The sequence below is a fragment of the Drosophila erecta genome, unplaced genomic scaffold (assembly GCF_003286155.1).
Source record: "Drosophila erecta strain 14021-0224.00,06,07 unplaced genomic scaffold, DereRS2 tig00000218-arrow-arrow-pilon, whole genome shotgun sequence".
NCBI classification, from domain to species: domain Eukaryota; kingdom Metazoa; phylum Arthropoda; class Insecta; order Diptera; family Drosophilidae; genus Drosophila; species Drosophila erecta.
Window position 1 is genome coordinate 79,807 of NW_020825212.1, and position 24,894 is coordinate 104,700.

Consider the following 24,894-nt stretch of genomic DNA (forward strand, 5'->3'; position numbering starts at 1 on the left):
CTGATATAATTGAAAAAAGCGGAATTCGCTTAATACGCCGCAGGCTTAATGAGCTCGCAGCGAAACAGATTCATGGGTGGGGTTTTAAGGGGCAAGGTTTCTAGGGGGTGAAGGTCCATACTGAAGGTTTTCCCTGCTCTTCTGCAAGAAGACAGCTGATTAGGCCACGGGCATGGGGAAAATGCTTATGATCCACGGAAGAAGATGAACAGAACGACTCAATTTGTTCTCCAACGCTAACAATTTCAGGAATAATATGGAATATTTATTAAATTAATTTGATTTTCAAGCACATCTTGCACCAGAAAATAATACATTCTGCTTTTTAACCCTTTTCCCACAATTTTTTTTGTAACCAACCCTTCAAGTCTAAGAAATCTAGAAATGCAAGAGGAAGAGGCCAAGTGGCCAAGAAGAAGGGGCTTTTTCGAAAGGAATGGAACAGAAGTTGACCAATTATGTAAACCACTTACACCACTGTTACATATATGTACCTCACACACACACACACACACGCACACACCCTCGTAGTGGAAGAAAAATACGAAAAAAAAACTGAGAACGAAAACACGTCAATGCGATAATTATTAATAATTATCCACTCGTCCTTCTTTTGCTTCTTCTGTTGCCGCTGCCCCTGTTTCTGGCTCTTTCTGCCACTGCCTCCCTCTCTCTCCCACTGCTCCTCACTTGCAGCACTGAAAGAAATATATATGCATATTATCGAAATAATTGCTGTTACTAATGATTCGAATACTGTGCTGCACAAAAATCCACCAAAATTTTTAAGTTAGCAGTACGAAACGAAAACTGTTTTGAATACAGCTATTAATATCAGTAATACAGTGAGAAATGCACGTTATTAACCCAGAAATCCTTCTAAAGATTAAAACAACAGAATGTCTAACAAGACTTTATAAAAGGAAGTAAGAAGTATTCCGCAGGACTTGACCATTTGGCGGTGTGTAGCTGGCTTGTTGTGGCCGCTCCTTCGAGGCCACTTCGTCCACATCGAGGCGCTCCCTGGCCACCAGTCCACCAGTCCAGCTAGCTCACTCCATGCGAATCCCGGTGCTGATTTCCCGCTGAGTGGCATTGCAACAAAGGCCCCGCCCCCCGCTTCGCCGCCCAGTTCGTGTGGCCTGAACTGCTAATGGACGGGCAAAACTAAATTATGGCCAAAATGGTGTTGGCTTTCTGGCTGGCTGCCACTTATGTGCCACTCACACATCCACAAACGTCCGCGCCGACACACACATATGTAAATAAACGTATATATCTAAATATACATATATGTATGTACATATACGACCCGGACTTCCCCATTTTGGAGTTCGGAGTTCGGAGCTCGTAGCGTGTGCATGAAACATGTAATTATGAAATTAACGATTTCCAAGTGGCTCAAAGCGACGTCGCCATTTGGGAGCGTGTCAGCCAGTCAGCCAGTCAGCCAGGATAACGAAAAGGAACTGCAGAACAATGGCCATGGATAATGTGGCGTAAGGATGCTGGAGTGTCGGTTTGGGTACAGTCTGTATTTTGAGCGACATCTCAAATGTAGCAAGCCCCTTCCGCTGATTAGCTGCAGCTTTTTGCCACATGCATGAGTCATTTAAGGACTACATATTTCAAGGATAATCAGGTTTATAAATGTGCATCTGTCTTCAAAAGCTAAAGCTGTAAAGAGCTTACACGAGTTTAAGACATTAAATAGAAATAAGTATTAGAGTTTAGCTAACAATTTCCAATCTGCATATCAAGTTGTCAATAAATCCACAACTATAATTGTACGTTGGAAATGTCATGGATTGCCAGCCCTATACGCATACGAGAACATAATCTGAATGTAAGGAACGCACTCGAAACCACACTTTTCAGAGATTCGACGCATATACCGCAGCAGGATATCGGTGTTCAAGGACATCCGTCTCCAGATCGCAACCGATGCCCCAAGCCCTTTCAACGAAGGTCCCATGGAGTGATTGTGGTTTTGTCATTAGTCAAATGGCAGCCAAGGTCCTGGTTCTGGTTAAGCAACAACAAAGCATTACGGGGCTAATATGCGGTCGGATACGGATAATGCCGAGCGATTCCCAGTGTTCCAATCCAATTCGGTCCAATTCAGTCCAATTCAGTCGAATTCAGTCGGATTCAGTCGAATTCAATCCAATTCCCCGGGGACCCAGTCAAAGTGAGCAAAAACAAAAAAGGCAAAAGCGATGCAATCGATGCCAGATGTTCCTTTCACCTCCTCGCCTAATTAGTTGGGCCACCGAGGCTTTTAGCCTAATGAGTAGCAGTTCGAGCAGCGGTTCGGGGTGTCGGAGTTGGTTGGTGTCGCTGTTGATGTCTCAAGATCGTGGGATCAAAGGATCAATCAACCAATAATCGATGTGAGTTTCCCATTTGCATTCAACAAAAGCCGGGGCTCGAGCAACTGCTGCGCCCACACCGCGCCAAAAAAAAAAAAAAACAAAAAAAAAAGAATATATATGAAAACGACTTATTCCAAATGCATCTCGAGTGGCCGTCGAACATCAAACAAAAAAGGCGGCGCTGAAAAAATGTGAAATAAAGAGCCGCATACGAAGGCTTTTAGCCCATGAAGTGGACGTTGTGCATATGGAATCTGAAATATATATATATTTATACATATATCCACAGAATAGTCGCCAAGCCCGCCTCCATTTGTATTCGTGATTTATGCGCCGTCTCTTTGAGGCTCAAGTGCAGATTACATTATAAATATGAAATAATGCTCGGGTCCTCGAGGACAATGCGAAACGGAAACTCCTTTTATCGAACTTTTGTGTCCTGACCACTTCTGTTTCACTGGAAAGTCATGTGAGGATGGCTGCGAACCAATTACGGGGGATTGGGCCCCAAACAAACAACATTGCGCCTTTCATCCCAAAGGAATCAATTGTTTGCACATCACGATTACGCGTGTAAACTAATAAAATGGTGTTTAAAGGCTTAACTTCTTATCTGTGTGGTGTGTGTGGCTTGAAAGAAAGTCACTTAAAATATATCCCGCAAAACGAATTTGTACTTCCTTTAATTACGCACTTTACATCGTTCAATTGGATTTGTTTCATGTGTATTTTTTTTACAATGCCACTTGAGACAGCAAATGCGAAGATTAAAGCGAAAAATGTCATTTAGATGGTATCAAAATTGTCAGTTTTAATGGGTTTTATCAATGGCCATGGTAAATGGTTGAAGATAAAAGACTCATTATAATAACATAAATTGAGTTGGGAGCCAACAAAAAAAAAAATATATTGTATGCATCATTTCGAAGGTAAGCTGAAAATCAATAGTAAAAAATAAACGTAATTACGTGGCAATCCATTAACTTTAAATGCAATGTAGATTCCCACAACGATTAGCTATAAATATTGAAATTGTAGCCATCAAAAACGGTTAAATATAATATTACAGTACGCGTGTGAAGTAACAATTAAATATTTATTTACCAATTATTTTTAAATTTAACTACTTTTCACAATAAACCATTGCATTTTAGTGCACATATTAAATCATCTCCCACGTCTTTTTCACCGTGCAGTTTTATTTACTGAGTGCTAATTACTCAAAATATCCGGCTGACAGGACCAAAAAACCAGCGAAATAGGTGGGTAGGCGATTGGGCGATTGGGTGGCTTTGTGGGCTGACTAATTGCTAACCAAGCAGTTAATTGAAATGGCATATTGATTATGCAATTGTTATGTAATGCGACTAATTAATGTTTGCAAGTGCAATCTGTCGCAAGGGAGGTGGGCTGGGGAGGGGTGAAGAGGGGAGGCGGCTGCCGCAGCTAATCGATAAGAGAGAGACGGGTATGCCCGGAAGAAAAGAGACGGGGCGAGCGAAGCTTAATTAACATGACCAACTTTGGCCTGAACAATGCTCGCAATTTGGGGAAAAACGTGGAAGGCGGAAGCGGAAAAGCGCAGGGGACTTAAAACTTCCAGGAAAAACTTTACATTCAGAGAGAAAAACGAGAGTGAGAGAGCGGGAAAAGCGGGAAAAGTTTAAGAGAATGAAGACATTTTTGGAGAGACTCCAATTCGATTTGCAGGCCAACCGATTTGTTTTCGTCTTACATACATACAAAAATAGATTTTAATTGAAAAAACTGCTTCCTATACCGATCGATCAAGAAAAAAATTAAATATTATATTATATTCTATGATAGAATTTCAAATAATTCAAGTCAACCTAAAATTACCATTATTATGTGAGATCATTTTAATAAGCTAGTTTATTAAGAGATCCCATCGTTTAAGGAAGCCAAACTTCAAATTGGTTTTAAGTTTTTGAACTTTCCCAACATTTCGTGAGCCCCATAGTTTTGGCGGGAACTATTTAGAAGAAAATCTTTAAGGTTGTTTAGAAAGTGATCTTCCCATACAATTGCATGTGGTTTACATAGGGCAACACTTCCAATCTTTGCATTGATTCGTGTTTATTTATTAACCAAACAAAAAACAAGAAAAACGTAGAAAAAGATAATTCCAATTGCACACGCACTCGCTCACACTCACACAGATGCAGAAATAGATACATGTACATATATATATGTGTAAATATATAGATAAGGACATATAGCATCATTGGCGTCGCAAAACAAACTGAAGTCGAAGAACCGAAAAACTCGATGTGAAATGAAATCCCGTGTAATTAACACGCACACCAGCAACCCTCACACGCACAGTGTGTACAGTGTACGTGTGAAGGACTTCCAGGCGAGAAAGAAACCGCGCCATTCGATTTGCAGGGGCGAGAGCGAGAAGGGTGAACGATATCCCCTCTGCGTTGGAAGTTCCCTGATGGCCGAGCGAGACGACTGCAGCGCCGCGCTCGTGCCAACTCGTTTTCGCTCGCAAAGATGGCGCTGCAAGTTGTTTGGGCCCGGCCGCCTGTGTGTGTGGGAGCGGGCAGCGACGCCGGCAGCACAGTCGACGTCGGCAGCGGCGCTCAAAGCGACGCTTTTGCTGGCGTGCAATTCGCTTTTCAATTTCAGTTCGTTTTCGAACGCCGCACCGAACGCTCCAGCGCTCAAAAAAACACACACAATTAGATAAAAACAATAAAAGCAAATCCACAATTGCAACCCACACAAGTGCGTGAGTGAACTTTTTTTCCAGTGTACGTGCGTGCGTGTGCTTGCCGCAGCTGCCATGAGAATGTGCAATAAATAGAAACTTGGGAACTCCAATCGTTTTTTTTCGATAACAAACCGAACTGACAACCCAAAAGGTTATCGCATACAGTGTACCATCAATTATCAAAGTACCGTCGGCAAATATGCAGGCAACCAAGATGCGTACTCCGTTTGCCATTCAGGAGATCCTGGGATTGGGCGCCTATCAGCAGCAGGGCAGTGCCAGTGCCACGCCATCGGAGGCGCCGCCCTCGCCGGCCGCCACGCCTCCGCCCACAGCGAATACGCCCGCAAATGGCTCGCTATCCGCCGGACAGCAGCAACAGCAGCAACAGCAACAGCAGCAGCAACAGCAGCAGCAGCAACAACAGCAACAGCAACAGCTGCAGCAGCAGCAACAGCAGGCGATTGACAGCCTCCGCGAGTCCAGATCCATATCGCCGGATGTCACCAGATTGTCGGCCGCTGCAGCGGCGGCGGCGGCGGCTGCCGCCCACTGCCAACTGCCCGTCTTCAATCCGGCCAACTTCTATGCCGCCGCCGGCTATGCCGCTGCAGCGGATCCGGGCAACGCGGCCGCCGCCCACCACCACCACATGACCACCTTGGCGGCAGCCGCCTATCTCCGGGGATTCCTGCCGCCCGGATTCAGCACGCCCCACGAGTTCCGTGGCCACTTCCAGCAGCACTTCGGCGCTCAGTTTGCAGGTGAGTGGCGTTTCCCGATCGACGAGCACTGGCCAATTACCAGTGCTGGCATATCATTCACTTCACTGGCCCAGCGCACGGAGATTAGTGCATCAGTTTGGCACTTAATCACATTATATTCCATGAAGATTCGTGGGCTTTATATGCTTCCGATGAGCACTGGGTTTCACTTGCTTCCCAACATCCATCGATATTATAGTACAACTCATAATTATATTATTCCAATTGCTGAAAACTCACTGATTAGCTTGGTGCTATACGAGTAGGTTAACAAAATGTTTTTGCAGCCCAGTGGGTTTTTTGTAGGGCATCCTAAACAACCTAAACAACCGAATTCCCATTGCTGCCAGCGATAATCTGGCAGAAAAAACATATTCCACTTGCACTTTGCCAGTCGGTTAGCTCAAATTCAAATTCAAATGGCTTAAATTCAAATGGCGGCGAAGTTAGGCGGCTAATTAGGGGGAGTGCGGGGCAAGGAGCTGTGTGTATGTGGCATGGAACACTCTGTTGCATCTGCTGTACGGGTGCAGCCAAGTGGCAACCGCATCTGTCTCCGTGCCCCGAATCTCTCGTCCTGCGTCGGTTTGCCCACCCGTAGGCGCAACTAATAAGCTCAAAGGGGTTGGCAATCGAGTTGCGTCCTCATCGGAGTTAAAACAATGAAGCGGCACGATTAAGCACAGGACAATGAACGAGTCTGCTGGCCGAGGGGCGGTGGCGGGGTCCGAGCTTATTAATAACGCTCGTGCACTCGAAAAAATGCCCCGGCAATGGACTATTGAAGGCAGAACAGTTTGAAGATCAAGCTCGAATCTGAGATCATACAATTGCAAATTTACTTATAATTTAATCTAATAATTCCGGCAGGAACACTTTGATTAACATGATAAAATCACTGCTGGTTTTTCACAGTGTACGCCACCGAATGAGGGAGGAATAGACAGGAGGCGTGACAGGGGCAAGGGGCAAGGGGCGGCGGAGAGGCGCGTTTTGTGAGCAGCAGCCGTCCTGTCAGCAAAGTGTGAAATCTCACACACACTTCACTCGAGCCACGATTTCGGTGCCTCTGTGTGTGTGTGTGTGTGTATCGCTAATTAAGCGCATAATTTTTAGTGAAATTAGCAAACTCCAGTTGGCACGAGCAGCCATTAAAATGCGATAGCCAGTGGAGCTTCATCGAATGAGATTAAAGCTCCGGAGAATTCGGTAATGGAACGTTGATAGATGCTCCACCGAATAACCCAATACGTGTGTGTGTGCATGTGCGTTATGCTACAACATACAATACACAGTTTGGCAAATTAATGATTTGTTATATGATATTTTACAATGTAATATTCTGATTTCGCTTTGAAACTAATTGGGCTAAAAACTGCATTGTAGCTTTACCATTCCGTATTCATTTCTTACCATCTTATGCTCAGATTGCCAACCCTCACAATTTTCACCTGAAATGCCCATCTCCTTTCCTTTTCCATTTTCCACACATTTTCCACGAGCACACACACACACACACAGCAAGGCCCACAAACACACCCACACGCACACTCACACACATCGCAAACGCAATTGTATCCGAGAGTTACACGCACTTAATTTGTTAAATTTTCACACTTTACATCTGTTTATTTGTCATTCCGCTCCCTTTGTGTGGTTCCTCGGTTCGGTTTCTTCGTTTGTCATTCAGACATTCAGTCCTTCAGTCATTCCGTCATTGTCATTCCGTCATTGTTGACCTTTCCGGGAGCTGCTGGCAGCCACTTTAAAGTGGTCTTTATCTGGCTCTACTTCTAGTTTCACCTCCGCACTGAGCGAAAAGTCGCAGTCATTTGCTAAATTACATTTCAGCGGATGATTGCAATGGACTTTCTAGTTGGATAAATCAACTTAATTATTAGTATTTAATCCAATAGAATTGCTGTATTTTTTTTTTTGGGCTACCAGTGAAAGAATTTAATATTACATTTCCAGCAATTCGATGAAAACCTATTTATGTACGACAAGTCAAAGTGCTCGTTTTTCCGCCTGCATCCTGGCACAACCTGGCATATCCTGGCACATCCTTTGCGACTTGTTCTCGTTAGTCATGCCCATCGTGGTCTATTTGCCGAAGGTCCGTTCGCACTTTGTTTGCACAACAGCAGAAGTTGAGACCCCGAGGCTCCTTGCGAGCGGTAAAAAAGGCAACAAGCGCCGTGTCCTTGCCCGGCCACTGGATAGTAGCTCCTGGATCTGGGATCCTGGATCCGCAGGACACGAGGCGTTAGTTTCGGAGGCAAATTGTGTACAAAATAAATCGAGTCGAGTGGTTAACCGCAGCTGTAACATTGAAAAAATGGAGGAGTGAGTGTGTGGGTGTGCAAGCATCCTTTCAATTTTCCACTCCTCTCCGGGTTTTCTTCCCTTCCCCTCCCCTCCCCTCCCATTTTTTTTTTTTTTTTTGTCTGGCAAAATTGCTACTTGCACGTTGTTAGCCTTAATTTGAGTGGCCATTGAGGAGCTCTCTTTTCACCTTGGCTTTCTGGTTCTAATAAATATTTACCCGAGAGATCCTTGGCGTATGTTGTGTCCTTTTGTTCGCTGAGCTGGCGAACTATTTTTCTTTCCCTTTTCTTGCCTGATATTTGCCTTGTTTGCCGTGCCGTGTTTGTCTTGTACCATCTTGTATCTTTATTTTTCCTCACACATTTGGCTGAGTCGCGTCTGCGTCTGGTGAGCCATTTGGTTGTCAGCGCCTCTTTTTCTCGCCCATTGTTGTCTTGCTGCCTTAGTCATGGGCAATTTTTCCCTGGATTTTGTCTTAATGACAAATAATTGCAGACAAATTGGTTCCCCCTAATTGTGTTTCCCCCTATGAAAAAAAAAAAAAAATAGTACAGCGGATGAACGACTTTGGGAAAGTGTTTTGCCACAGTTTCCATTGATCGAATGATTAACAAATCAACTTAAGCGTTTAATGATTGCAGAAGCTTGAGAAACATATTTGGTTTACTTTAGAAACTTGGTTTCTCAACACTGTCCTCCAGTATTGTTTAATCCTCTATATGAACTCCGAAATAGAAGTACAAAGAAGGTCCTGTGTCGCGCGTGTCCTTGCCGACTGAAAATCAATCGCACCAATTTTGAAAGCCAAAAATAATTACCACAAAAGAGACGGCATAGAGAACCCAAAACCCACTGGAAAATAAAACCTCAAAAAATAGCAGCACGATAAGAATCTTCGCTCTTCAGAAACATTAATTTCGAGGGGTAAGAGGTGTCTGAGATGTTTTTGCGATAATTTTGTGCTCCGTAAGGACTCACTTCCGAGACAAATCCTTGCACATTTCCTGCCCCAGCCGCAAAGGAAATACGATAGTTTTTCGCACCGAAAAGGAGGGAAAAACTGCGGGAAATATTCTATAAACATTTTTGTACACAAATTGCTATATCAAGTGTTAATTATGTGACAATGAGTAGGTCGAAAAAAAAAAATGTAAGGAAAGGAAATCGAGAATGAGAACAAGAACAAGAGCAGGAACGAAAACGAAAAGAGCAGCTACTATTTTCTTAATAATTTTTTAATTAGAAAACTTCAAGTTCGGGTTTCAACGAAACGAAACGAAAGAATCGAAACGAAAACAAATATGGTTGGATGATACGCGTGGTTTTCATAGTTAGGGACAGGGACTGGTGCGGAGACAGGTTTTTCCCAAAATGTTATTTCCAGCGAAGTGCAACCGAAATGCAAGTGGCCCCGCTGGATAAACAGATAAACAGAGGGCCACAGCCAAAGTCGGAGCCAGAAATTGATGACAACAAGTGGCAGGCATTGAAAGGAGCTCGGTCCGTCCAAAATTTTAACCAGCTGCATGATCAGCCAAATGCAACCTGGACCACAACCACTCCACTTCAGGCTGCAGTTGCACTCGTAGTCGCAGTCGTCGTCATTTTCCTAGGAAGCACTCGAGTGCGGCGTGTAAACAACTTGCACAGCCACCACTGCATATACAGCTACAGCTACAGCTAGAGATACAGATACATTTACAGATGCAGATACCAATACAGATACAGATATAGATTTTCCAGCCTTTGGGTCTCAGGGTCCGAGATGGAGCCGAAGATTGGAGTCCGCCAACTACCAACTTCCAGCCACAAACTATATAAACCTACAAGGCTAGTCAGCGCATCAGTTAAGTGGCTTTGTTCGCCAGTTTAAGCCCAATCCAATCCAGTCCCAATCCAAATCCCAATCCCAGCACCAATACCAATACCGAGCTCGAGCATTTTCTGCATGATTTTGCAGTTAAGCCCCCAGAGGGCAAACAGCATTCAGCATTTGGGGCCAAGTGGCATTTGGGAAAATTGCATGGACAGCAGGCGAGCATGATGGACAATTTTTAGGCAGTCAGTGCTGGAGATGCATTTGCCGAAATCAAAAATCCAGTGGGAAGGAGTAGGGCAATAAGGATGGATAGATGGTAAGCTGAGGATGGGAAACATTATTCATTAGAAATCGGAGCCATGGGAAAGTATTTCAAGAATACGGCAAGAATCTAAGAAATAACCAACTACACTTTGAAGCTACTCAAATCATTTAATTGAAGTTGTAAGCAGTCAGCCAATTTAACGCGAACCAAAGCGAACTTTACTTTCAGGAGGAAGACGACATATAAGCAATCAACTTAGAAATATCATCAGTATATTGTTAATTGCAAACAATTCTCTAATAAGTAAAAAGATTAGCTTAGTATGCTATGCTAATTGGCCATTGCTAACAGCTATTTTTCTGATTCACAACATCCTCTAGTCGTCTATAAAAATGGGATAATAGCCTGAATTTCAATTTTATTTCGCATCATCATTCGCAATTACCTCGACAAATTTTGGCACTTTAATTGCCGTTAATCGTTAATCGAATCAAATGCCCAAAAGTAAACGACTCGGGCGCCACTGTGGCACACTCATTGCGGCATTTTCACAGCGTTGCGTGTACGCAAATTGAATATTAAACGTGTTAATCCATTTTATGGCCTTGCAGAGAACCCAAAAGTTGGCATAGCTGCTAAGGGTCTTATTTTATTTGCCGATCTTAACACACAAGCACCCATTTGATGCGGGGGGTTGGGGGTGTTGCTTCGCCTTTAAAAGGCGTTTGACTTTTTATTAATTTCCCTGTTGACAGCAATTTGCAACGCTACACGAATTTGTTACCACCGAATAACACACACAAGCACACACACAGACACACACACACACACATGCACATATGTAAAGGGGGTGGTCTGAAGTTTTCGGTTGTTATATGTGTTTGTAACGAAACGGCCGGAAAAACTTCCGCATGTGTTGATGGGTTAATAAATATTTGAGCACACACAAACGGGCATTTTAACACCCTGCTGTGTGAGTGTGAGTGCATGTGTGTGTGTGTGTGTGTGTTTTTATATTTACCGCTATTTCCGCACAGCATTTACAGTGTTGTAAAACGTTGCCAGCCGAAAATGGACAGACCACAAAAGGGTTGGTTGTTGGTACTTCGGCTGTTTGGTTTGCCGGTTTCAAGTTAGTTGCCCATTTAAATGGAACAACGTTCCGACCGACCATTTGCGAGTTGGCCCAAATTGAGGGCCGAAAAGTGCTCAATTCCAAACTGCGCCCTGCCCGTTTTATGGCCAAATGAATTTTACAAAAGTGAAACATACAATTTGGCTTCGCTTCTGATTCGAAGCATGTTCTTCTTGTTTGCGTTTTCCGTTAGCTAAAACTTTGAGAATGGGTACAAATGTTTGATACCAAAATTGTACTATAATTTGGCATCAGAGAGTAAAGTTATTGGTTTAGATTACCCTGGGATTATTAAATGTATAATCTATGAGGTGGAATAACCCACTTTAAAACCGTCAACGTGAACTTTAACCCCAGGTTTACGGCTCACGTCGAACAACACAATTTTCCCTCTCGATTTCCCCACACTTCTAACCCGATATGTGCCATTGCTGGCTGAATTTCATTAGCTAATAGCCACCTATTCGAGCCACGCCCACTTTGCCAACTACAGAAACCAACTGAACGCGAAATAATGTCTAATTATAAGGTGAAAATGGGGGGAGGGGGGGAGGCTTTTGGGGAAAACTGTTTGTGCGCAGCAGCGGCAGAGGTAAACGTCGGAGAAAAGCTGAGAAAAGCTCCTGACTCACTCAAGTGTCGGGCGTATAAATAAATTAAAAGCGGAAGAATGCAAAGCGAGACGAGAGCAGCAGCAGCAGCAGAAGTAGAAGCGATTTTCAAGGGGCCTGCGAAAGGAAAAGGAAAATCGCACTAACTACCCAATTATTTCATTCAGGCTTCACTGCTCCGCTGCCGAATGGATGGAAAAACAGAAACGGAAAGCTTTCAAACAAACAGAGGAAAATACAACACAAAAAAAAAAACGGTTGGAGAAAAGACCAGGGAAAACACGGCTAAACAACAACAAGAACAACAAGGAGAAAAGGCAGAAAATCAGCTTGAAAATAGAAATACAATACACAGCAACAATGCGTCAAGTGGTTGGGTGTTTGGGGGGGTGGCGTTGGAAAATCCACTGGCGGGGTGGGGGGTTTGGTTTCAAGGCGAGTAAGCAAATTTAAGCACAGCTCGGAAAATCAATGGCTGCAAGTCTGCAAATAAAAAGAAAAGCGAGCGAAATTGGAAAATAAGCGTAACACAAAACCAAGAGCGGGAAAAGCCCGCGGCCCCACAACACCCCACTTTTCCACACCTTCCCAGCGCTTTTTTCCTCAATTGTCATTGTCTGATTGTTGCTTTTCCCTTGGCGTTTCTTGCCATTGCTTTTTGTTTGAGTTTCAACGGGGAAATGGGGTCCTGCGCCGCCTAAGGATTCACAAGTACATTCTTATTAATTGTTCGATGTTATGCTATAAAAATACGAAATTAAAACATTAAAATTGGAACTTAGCATTAAACGACATTAAAATCAGAACATTACAATTGGTACATTAAAATGAAAACATTGAAATTGAAACATTAAAATTAGAACATTCGAATTAAAACATTAAAATTAAAAATAAAATATTAAAATTAGAAAATTCAAATTAAAACATTCAAATTGTAACATTCAAATACGTTGTATAAAAAAATTTTGGTAACTATGTACATAACTATGCAGCTAATAACACTTTCTTTCACATATTTCGCTGCATTTACTTTGTAAATAGTTTTCATTCAATTATTGAAACTTTAAGCGCAAAGTACCTCCGTCTCCGTCCCACTCTCTTTCTGTCTGCGTGTGTCCCGCTCGCACACACACACACGAACACACACTGATCCGCCATCTTGGAAAAACAACGCCTTTTCGTATTTATTACAAGAGCAAGGGCAATGGGAACGGCAACAAAGCGAAATGCGAGCGCAAATCGAGTTAACGAGCTAACTGCGGGACGTCCAGCCACCCACACTGCGTAGTCCTCCAAAATAAAACCTCGGAAAAACCCCACTGCCCCGCCCCACTGTAAAAAGCACGAAAATTTCGCTTCCCCCGCGGCGACAAACAACCACCCGAAAAAGTGGGAGATATGCCGAAAAGGCAACCCCAAAACAAAAAGCAAGTCTCTCCGTTGTGTAACAACTAACAAGTTGGGTGGAAGTAGGCAGCCAACCCAGCCACCCAGCCACCCAGCTATACCAACACCCCACCACCCCACCACCCACTTGCCTTGCCATTTTTCTTTTACCACTTTGCTTCTTCAACTTATTTACGTCTCCATTACAAATAATTGCGCGTCATATTGGCTCAGCTATACTTAGCCCTCGTCTTTCGCCCCAGACGAGAAAAGCCAACCCCCGAGAAAACGCCCGGAAAAACGGACTACCCACCCGGCGACGGCACCACCACCAGCACCACCCAATGGGGCAATGTTGCCTTGGCGCAAATAAATACGTTTTTCTTATTGGGGTCCAAAAAAAAAAGAAAAAAAAAATAAGCCAACAGGCAAAGGAAGAAGAAAAGAGTGGGAGAGTCAAGGAAAATCCACCCCCCCACTCCCACCCATTTCTCGCCTAGACAACCGCCTTCTTGTAAAAAGTGTGTAAGTAGTAAATACGCTTGAGTATTATTAACGTAAATGCAAAATTGCCAATTTCGAGTGTATTTCCTGTCAACAGAAATTTTCCTCTTCCCTCTCCCTGTCTCTCGCACTCGCCGTCTCATTCTAGGGCGAAAAAATAAAATTAAAAGCGGAAAAAAAGTAAAATTGTTGGAGAGAAGGGGAAAGTATAAATCGTTTGTGGGGGTTTTCTGCATTCACTTCTTATATCGCCTGGTGGCACCCATGTGGCCCATCCACTAAATCGTTCAGCTACTACGCAATGATGCACTGAAAAAAGAAACGCAGCTAATGCTGGTGAAAAAATGTGCGAGCACATGAAACTGTTAGGCTGTTTGCAAAGTTCATTCCTGTCAAACAAGTATATTATAGTACATAGTGCGGTGCGAGCACACTCGATTTCTGCGAGTGTAATCGCGTTAGAAAACGACCCAAGACAGGCATAGATCCACTCCACTCCACTCCACTCCACAACACAGCACTCCACTCGACTCTACTCCTGATGCCAAACGGTGGTTGGTGGGCTTTTATTAATATGTCTGGCAATTTCAATTTGACTTTATTGGTAATTTTACATTTCGTCTGTGGAGAATGGCGGGGGGTCCTTTTCTGGAGGATCTGCTACTTGGACGGCTGCCATTTATCAGGAGGAGTTCCCGGGTAGTCGAGTCCATAAATCCAACTCGCCCAATGGGATAGGTGGTACGAAAACTACAGAAAGTGCTGCACAAATTAAAGCAATAAATATGCATAGCACCAATGCCAAGTAGAAAACTAAGCGAATATTTAAGGGTAAACTTGCTTGAAGTGGTTCACCAAACACCTCGAAATTCCGGCATTAATTCACTAGATTTGCGAGTTAATCATTCACTTTCAATGAAATCCAACCAAGTTGGAACTAAGCGCCGAAACCAATTAAATACCCCAATAAATTGGCATATTATCGTGACCGCTTCGATGGGCAGTTAATGAAATTCATGGAATGCCGCACAGAACAAAAGCCATTCGATCAAAATATTGCTTAATTGAACAATTAATCGCGCCACAAAGGATCCCGAAAGGATCCACGTCCAAGGGAACAGGACACAAAGGAGATGCTCGTATATATTACACCCTCTCAGCCACAAAAACCAGGAAAAGAACTACGAGTACGAGTACATATCAAATTAATTTAGGCGGAAAACGAGCCAGGAAAACCCCGCAAAATGGGCAAGAGCATCAACGTGAGCACGAAAACGTGAAAATGAAAACGAAAATGAAATGTAATGAAATAGGGAAAATGGCAAACGGCAAACGGAAAAGTTCGACGGGCCACGAGGGGCACAAAATATCGCATGACAGAAAACAGAAAATCAAGCAACTCATGCCCCGATTGACTTACCCGAGTAGCAAATTAAATTAGTTGACGAACCGAACAGAACTGAACTCAATGGAATATATGTAAGTGAGCTGGACCAGACCAGGCTGCACACTGCGCAAAAGCAGGGCCCAGTTCAATTGCAATTGGCAGCATTCCAAAATGAAGCGCACATGTACCAGTACAGATCGAAATTCAGAATTGGTTTGCAACAATTTCAGTTGAACAGCCCACACTATTTGCGCGCAGTGTAGGGGACATCGATAGCTGGCCAAAGTGGCTGACCACTCATCGCTCCCTCCTATTTATATACACATACATATATATATATATATATATATATATATATATATACCATTATTATGGCTATTTATAAGTGTGCGAGTGCTTTTTAAGCACTTCTGCGAGGGTCTGACTTTGGCTTCGATCTGAATACACACATATAGCATACAAACATATATGCAGATGGGGGATGTGGGGGAGGGTTGGTCAGCTGTCGTTCGCTGACCAGCTAATTGCTAATTGATGTGTGTCTAATTGTGCCGCCAAAGTAGCCAGGCAATAAAAGCACCGCTCTAGGTCTGGCTCCATATACAAGTATAGTAATTATAGAGCAGCGAATGGGAACGGGATGCGTTGGAATCTCTGGTTCGTTAGCAAGTTCCCAGTAAGCGCTTTATCATTTCAATTGATAATACAGTTGAAACGTAGTTTAGAACTGCTTATGTTTTGAATTTGGTTATTAAAATATCGAGTTGCCCGAAAAAAAAGAAAAACCCATTACCTTTATTAAAGCGTATGCTCCATCAATAGATTGGTCAAATTAAGTGGCCGGAAGCGCAGCAAAGAAAAGATAGTCTTTCGTGTGCGACGACCTCATCCACATCATTATCAGCTCCATTATCATTATGAAGTATTATCCTTTTGAATCGGCTCTTTCTGGTAATCACAATAGAACGCCCTGTGCAACACGCCTAAGCCGATTCGCGTTTAATTTGAGACCGAAAAAAGGGCTAAACCACTTAACACCCTAACACCCTAATTGTCAAAACAAAGACGGCACACGAAACTGAGGACCCAGGACACAGGACCTCGTCCTTCGTTCCTTCGTCCTTTCGTCCCTTTCCGCCAATTTCGGTTTTCCGCCTTCCCGTCAGCCGTCATCCTCAAGGAGCCGGAGCAGCCAAGCCAAAGAAAATATTTGCCATCCAAAGGGTGTGTGTTGCTATTTTGTCGATTTTCTAGGAAGGTGCAAACACAAACACATTTAACCCTTCGCTGACATTTGAATAAAAATCCAGGCAACTTGTCAAAATCTACGCGACACAATCGAGCTGAATGGGCATGGGCATGGAGCATGGATTTTCCAGCTGCCGCTTATCGTGTGCGAAAAATCGACTTCTCGAATATCTGCTCGCCATTGTCTGCCATTTAAGGGAAATAGGATTTGCCACAGGGATTGGGTTTTGCTTTGGGTTTTGCCTGCATTCGCAATCGGAATAGGAATAGGAATAGGAATCGGAATCGGAATCGGGGGCCACATCCTCATCTTATAGCGTACGACATGTGTTCAGCAAGCGCCAGGAATTCGCATTGGCGCATGGGACGGGGTTGAGGTCTTCCCTTGAAACCTGATTACATATATGTATATAGGGAAAATAGGGAATATATAAAGCGCTAGCGATTAAAAAAAAATAACAAAATAAAATATGTTAAATTTTTGCATTTTCATCATCTAAATTTGCGAAAAATGGCAAAAAATTAAAATCTCCTGGTTTAAATGCAGGTCGATAGAGAATTTTGTTACGAATTCAACGAGGTATGACATTCTAGTTTTAGACAACTATTTTTATTGCTATCGAAAAAAAAGTGACTATTTTTAACAAAAAAAGCAGAAAAAAATAATGTTAAATTTTTGCATTTTTGATAAGGGGTACCATCATCAAAATTTGCGAAAAATGGCAAAAAATTAAAATCTCCTGATTTAAATGCAGGTCGATAGGGAATTTTGTTACGAATTCAACGAGGTGTGACATTCTTGTTTTGGACAACTATTTTTATTGCTATGAGAAAAATACTGATAATTTTTACCAAAACAAGCACAAAATAAAGAGTGTTCAATTTTTGCATTTTTGATAAAAAATTAAAATCTCCTGGTTTGAATGCAGGTCGATAGGGAATTTTCACCAAACAAAGCACAAAATAAAGAGTGTTACATTTTTGCATTTTTGATAAAAAAGTTGCGAAAAATGGAAAGAAATAAAATATTCTGGTTTGAATACTCCCAGTGTCCGCACTTGAAGATTTTCATCTACCCAGGAACTTTTAATGGTAGTTCCTACTTACATAGTATATATGAAAATGGATCACTTACCCTTACATCCCGTTTTCTTCCGCAGAACAAGCTGCCGCTCGTGGTCAGGAGTACGCCAGCAGCTTGGCCAACGCCAGTGGAGATGAGCAGTCGCCCAGCAAGAATAGCAGTTCATCGGGCAATGGATCAGGCTCGGGATCGGGATCTGGTGGCGGCAATCCGACCTCCAATGGCCTGGGACACCTGGGCTCGCCAACGGCCAGCAATGGTGGATCCGGCGGGGGAGCCGGAGTGGGTGGATCGGGCGGAGGATCGGGCACTTCGGGCAGCAGCTCCTCGGCATCGGGAAATGCCGGAAACGGTGGCAGCTCCGGCAGTCGCTCCTCGCCAGCTGGTCCGCATCATTCGGCCGCGCTGGCCGCCCATCAGCATGCAGCGGCTGCTGCGGCCGCCGCTCATCATCATGCCGCTGCCGCTGCCGCCGCCCATCATGCCCACCATGCCCACGCCCAGGCGCATGCACATGCCCATGCCCATGTCCACGCCCATGCCGCACACGCCGCCCATGCCGCCCACGCCCATGCCCATCATGCCGAGGCGTTTCTGGGAGCAGCGGGCGGAGCTGGAGGTAATCCCAATAGTCTGCTGGCCGCCCATGGTGCCGATGTGCTTGTGGGTCCTGGCGGCACCGGTCCCGGCGGCAAGAAGAAGAACAAGCGGCGCCACGGACGCACGATCTTCACCAGCAGCCAGCTGGAGGAGCTGGAGAAGGCCTTCAAGGAGGCCCACTACCCGGACGTGAGTGCGCGGGAGCTGCTGTCCATGAAAACTGGCCTCGCCGAGGATCGCATTCAGGTGAGCACTCCATTCAACATGTCCAGTAAAAGTGAAGAAATCAGGTAGATCAGGTTTCGCTGAACACTGATTGATACAGAGGGACTCACCTGCATCCTGGGGGATTGGGGGCCATTGCGGCTGTCACGTAGCACTGTCGACTGAGGATGCGCGGGCCTTCAGCTGCCATTTTACGGCCATCTTTTATGGGCTTCTTTTTATAGCAGCTCCGCAAAGATTGCAATCAAAGGCGCTTCGATTCGAGGGGGAGTGTTTTTGGCTGCGAGCGTTGGAGTCGGAGTCTCGTGCGAGGAAAATTTCACAAATGGGGAGTGCGAATGGCACTTGGCAAGTGTTGCCACACGTAATGAGGCCTCGCTGATTACGTAATTACGAGTGCACACAATTGCAATTGCAACGTGCAAGTAGCGAAACAAAAACGGAAACGGAATGAAGTAAGAAAACGTGCGGCCGGCACCCGCCGACACTCCAAAAAAAAAAACACACAAAAAAAAAGAAGAAAGAAGAAAAACACACAAAAATTCGATACAAGAGCGTGAAACACGAGGTGCGAGCTTCAAAATTGCAAATTACACTGATTCGGTAATGCGAACTGGAGGCAAAGTGAAGCACAAAGAGCGAGCAAGCTCAAGTTAGAGCCGCAGAGAGTGTCATTACACATAAGAGGGCTACATAAGTAGGAGAGAGAGCGCACCCAAGGAACAGTTAGAAACAGATAAGTGATCGCAGCTCGGCACACGTTTACTCTCATCAACGCGTAGCGTGTAACAGTTAAGTGGTCCGTGGAATTGTTCGTTTAAAGTGCTCATTGCGGAATAAAAATAAATGGTAGACAGGGATTACTTACTTACAGTAGTGCAAACACGCGAGATCGAGAATTCAAATGGCATTTTTCGTTTTTGGGGACAGCTCGCTAATAAATCAACCCCACTTGTGCTGTTACTCCATTAACCACTTGAAAAGCCGCAAGATGGCGCCACATCAAATGCACTCTGTGTGTGCGGGTGTGAGTACAATTCGCTTTTTGCATTTGTGTGCGAAAATCAAATTAACAAGCACAATTGGCTGAAAGGCAACAACAAAATAAAAAAGCAAAAAAGTGAAAAAGCGAAACAACAACGACACAAGCCGACAGTCGGGCAGAATGAAGAAGAGGAAGAGCTGCAGTAAATACAAAACCGAAGCACTCACACACATGCAAATACACTTCAATTAAGTGCAAATATGGCGCACAGCTGGAAGAGGAGAGTGCCGGAGGAGGAGGAGGAGAAGAAGAGCGGATGGGGGGGAGGCGATGAGGAGAGGCGGAGAGGCAATCATTAGCAGCACTATAAGAATGGGCGGAGAAAGGGGCGGGCGAAAGAGGAAGTGTGCTGAGGAAGAGAAAGAGAAACGGCAGCCATGCAAATTCGGAAAAAAGAATCCAACTTCTCTCTTCCTCGCTCTCTCCCTCTCTCTCCCTCTTTGCTTGTTTTTTGCCTGCCGCCTTTAATTGCATTCCATTTTGCGTGCATTTCGCGTATTATGTGTGTGCTTTTTTCCCGCAATTCTTACCCTTTTTTCGGTTTTGCATAAATTTCCCCTCGAAGCGAAGCAAAAGAAACATGGCCAAACACGTTGATCAGTCCATCTCCCTCACTCGCTCTTTCTCTTTCTCTGGAAGCGCGTGCTCTCTCTCACTTACACTTATTGGCTGTTAGTTAGCGCTTTTTGGCTCTTGCGAGCTGCCAAAAAACGTTGCCATTGCCAAAAGTTAACGAACAGGCGACAAAAGTGTCGGAAAACCAACTAGTAAAACCAGTTTTTAGCTGCAATTTTCTGGGCAGCAAATGTGCCCCAAGCAAAGTATTTACTTAGCATGGCTAACAAGCCCAGATTTGTTAAGATAATATTATTACCAACTATTCACGTAGTTAATAAGTGAAATAGCTGGGCAATAAGACACTTTTGTCACCTGTTGAAGGTGCGACAAGGACGAAGCTAGGAGCTGCATTGTCTGCCAATTTTCCAATTTCCTTGCCGCTTACTTCGCCCCTTTTTGCTTGCTAATTTCCACACACACACATACATGTAAGCAGAGAAGAGGGAAAACAAAGAGCAGTCCCAGTTGAGAAAACAAAAAACAATCTCGATTTAAACAATGCATATTGCGCTAAATGGAAAGAAAAAAATGCACTTGCACTTCACCGCATGCTCAAATTTTTCAAAATTGCCATAAATGCCATAAAAATGCCACTTTCAATACGCGATTTTCGAAAGACAAAAGAAACTGCACTTGCACTTCAAAGACGAACATAAAAAAAGAGCAAAAGAGTTGCATAATTTTCAATTTCTCAAGGGTTCTTCGCCCGAAAAATAAAATCAAAAGAAACAGGAATTTCGAAACTTTTGAGTTTGAGCAAGTAGGATAACCATTAAATAAATCGATGTGAAATTGCTTGATAAGATTGGAAAGGGGAAAATACACTGCTAAATGCAATAACCATTAAAGCGTGTGAGCCAAATGCATTTCCAAGTAATTTTGCAGAAATGCAAATGAATTGCACACATAAAGTCAAAGCTGCTTTTAACACCTATTAAAGTGCACATTTTTTACTGCAATAAAACGTAACAGCGAGCTCACTAACAATTGCAAATTGCAAAATGCAGTGCACCATCTATTTTTAGTTTTTTTTTTGGTTTTTGTTTTGTAATTTTGCATAATTTCGTTGCTCCTTGCATTAATTACACACTTTTGCCTTTCTTCTCTGCCGCGCTTTTAATGAGCTGTTAATATCAGCGCACAAAAAGCGAAATTAAAAATGATTATGCATAATTATGTAATTAACATTTAAACAAAGGAGGTTATGGCTGTGCAGCACAGGCGTGTCCCCCCATATTTTTTAACTTTAGTATGGTTGGTCTAGTTTCAATTCACTACTGGATGAGCAAAGTTGTTCCGTTCATAAGCTGATACGAGTAAGGTGCTGATAACGAGTTTGAAGAATCGCAATTGAAATGTTTCCATATTTCCAAAGCTACTTTTAATGGCACAGGCGATTGAGCTGTTTTTTAGGCACTTTTCAAAAGGCCATTCATCATGGCATTAGCCACACCGATTGAGTTTCAGCCAGTCCGCCCAGAAGGGCCGCATCCCCCGGCTTCATGAACAGCTACATGCGTACTCAGGCTCAGATACAGATACATATTCGGATTCGGATTCGGACGCAGATACAGATACAGATGCGAGGGGGTGTTAAGTGTTGTCAACTCAAGCAGATTTAATTTGCCATGTTTTCGCTTTGCTTTTTTCGTGTTGCCGCTCAAGTGCAACAATAAACAAGGCAAACAAATGTAAATGCAAATGTTGACATCACACCGACTCGAATAAAAAATACAAATTTGTGAGCTGCTCGCCGCGTGGCGAAATGGTGGGGGAGTTTAAAGCGATTCGTTCCTTGTGCCATCGTCCTTCGGCCTTCGTCCTTGCTCCGTGCTTCTTGGTCCTCGGAGAATTGCGGCACATGTCGCTGCAGCAGCAACCCTGGGAAAACTTGAACTTTTCACGACAGCAGATTAAGTTGTCCCCGGGGAAAGCGGGCGCAAGCGGCCGCAAACTTGGCGAAAATTGAAAATTGACCGTTTAATGTCGTCGGCTGGCAGCATTTCCTCTTTCTTGTTAATGTTTAATGTTGTTGCTAATAAGTACTTGAACAAGTGGTGTTGTTGTGACAAAGGGGAAGGCGCCCTGTTAAATTAATTAGTTTTTGCCCTTCCCAGATTTGCGCATTCTTTTGTGCTCGCCAATAAGCCCCCAATAATTTCTTAATTTAATCCGCCGATTCAGTGCACTGAAGCAATTATGGGGCATGCGTTTGATTGTGATAACAGATTAAGCTAGTGTGCTATGGACTAGAGTTGGCCCCCACTAATTGACGCATCCTTTCTACCCAATCCGCAGGTGTGGTACCAGAATCGACGGGCCAAGTGGCGCAAAACGGAGAAGTGCTGGGGCCACAGCACCAAAATGGCCGAGTACGGACTGTATGGGGCGATGGTGAGGCACTCGCTGCCGCTGCCGGAGACCATCATCAAGTCGGCCAAGGAGGATGAGTCGGTGGCGCCCTGGCTGCTGGGCATGCACAAGAAGTCGCTGGAGGCTGCCGAGCTGCTCAAGAGCGACGAGAGTGACCGGGAGACGCCCACCTCGGATGATACGAACACCAGCTACTCGGCGGGCAGCACACACAACTCACCGATCTCCAGTTTCTCGATCTCGCGTCTCCTCTTCGACGCACCACCGCCGGCGGCGGGTTCCGCTGGTGGCAAGGGACACCACCATCACCATCACCACCACAAGGGCCATCATCACGCCCACGTTCATGCCCAGGCGCAGGCACACGCCCACATGCTGCTGCACCACCAGCAGCAGCAGCAGCAGCAGCAGCAACAGCAGCAGCAGCATCACCACCACCACCACTTGCACGCCGCAGAGAGCGCCTTGCAGCAGCAGCAGCAAGTGGCAGGATCGGGCTCGGGTTCAGGATCCAGTTCTGGTTCGGGAGCGGGTTCGGGCTCGGGTTCGGGCTCGGGCTCAGCTGGGCCACCGGCACACCACCCGTACAACCAGCAGCAGCATCTGCACCACCTGCAGCAACTGCAGCAGCAGCAGCAACAGCAGCAGGCGCAGCAGCAGCAGCATCACCACCACCAGCACCACCATGCGGTGCACCACATGCACCATCACAATGCTGCAGCCGGCTATGCTGAGGCAGCGGTGGCTGCTGCAGCGGCCGCAGCAGCTGTTGCAGCAGCAGCAAACGCACGGAACGCTGCGGCCGCCGCAGCAGCGGCAGTGGCCTCCGCGTCCGCATCCGCAGCCGTGACCATTGCGGAGTCGGAGGCGGAGGAGGAGCAGGACGACATCGAGGACATGGAGTTGGACAAGGACTGTGAGGTGGAGGAGGACGTGGAGCCCGTGGACAACGACACCAGCACCAACAACAACGAGCACGACAACGACAACGATGGCGATGCGGACGCGGATGCGGACGTGGACGCGGATGTGGATGCGGACGCCGATCCGGAGATAGACATCTGCGACGACCACGACGAGGAGATGCGTCTGCAGGAGCAGCTGCTGCTGAAAGTGAAGCAGGAGCAGGCGCACTTGGGACCCAGATGAAACATGTACATCGATGTGTTGTTCTAAGGACAACGATAAACCTACAGGATTCGAAACACATCCGGCTAAATGCAATGAAGAATTTGTAAGCGCAAACGGGCGACATTTCACGGCCCACGATAGAAATCGTATTAATTAATAGCATTACATTTATGACAGAAAAATAAGCAAATGAAAAATAAAACTAACGAAAACAAAACGAAAGCAAAATGAAAATGAAAATGAAACACAAAAACCTAATCTTAAAGCAAAGAAAACATTTTTTTTCATACACCTAAGAGCACTCGTAATTAATCTATATACAATAACAAATATTCTCTCATTTTTTTTTAGTGTAAATATTAAATTATTACCAATACGCATGACGGATTAAACAGTAAAACACAAGACATTAGCGCGTAAAATGAGCTGCAACGATTTTGCGAAATTTTTAAAATATGCTAAATGTGATTTAATTTAGTTGTCCATTCGAAACAAGGCTTTTTATACTTTAAGACCCTTTTTTTTGCGACTTAAAATTAGTGACTTTTTTTTTGTATCCTATGTCTTACGTCCTGTAAAAATGTACATACCAAATCAAAATTCAATCAATCCAATATATTATATATCTCACGATCGAAAAAAAAACCAGTCCACTGCCTCTGCTATGATTTTTCTGTAATTTTTTTTTGTCTTCAGGTTCAAACTTTTTGAGACAAGAACAAAGATACATAGGTAACTGCAAATTGTGTAATTACTTAGAGAAGAAAAAACAAAACAAATCCACATACAATACACATACTTATATATGAAAGTTAGATGAAATAAAATGGATGATATATAAAATATAAACATGGTTTGGTTTTATTTCTGGGATGTTTCCATTTAGCGGCTTCAGATTATTAACAGAAAGAATGGATTACATATCTATTAAAACTTACATTGTAAACAATTGTTTCACAAATTACATATTATTTTCCATGTCAAAAGGTGTAAGGTGTAAGGCACTTTTTACGCGATGTCAAATGCTTCTGACACGTAAACTAATTTGCTGTTACACGATGTAATGCAGGCACATGTCGTGTAAATGTAATGTAGTAATACGTGCGTAAGATATGCCATGTATTATACGCTGTAATGTAGATATTTTCAAAAATGTATTGTGCATGGTAATTACATTCTACATTTGCCTTACATTCGAGTAGAGAGCGTGCGAGTAAAGCAGTGTTCTCCCGATCTGGCAGCCCTGCACTGGGCTG

At 44.1% G+C, this 24,894-nt stretch overlaps 1 protein-coding gene across 1 annotated transcript; it reads left to right on the forward strand.

The window, feature by feature from the left end:
• Positions 1-5,026: 5,026 nt before the first annotated feature.
• LOC6550939 (hormone receptor 4) lies at positions 5,027-23,855 on the forward strand. Its single transcript, XM_001976940.3, has 3 exons — positions 5,027-5,879; positions 17,723-18,492; positions 22,433-23,855. Exons 1-3 carry the CDS (start codon positions 5,315-5,317, stop codon positions 23,654-23,656), a joined length of 2,559 nt encoding a protein of 852 aa, XP_001976976.1. The 5' UTR covers positions 5,027-5,314; the 3' UTR covers positions 23,657-23,855.
• Positions 23,856-24,894: the final 1,039 nt, after the last annotated feature.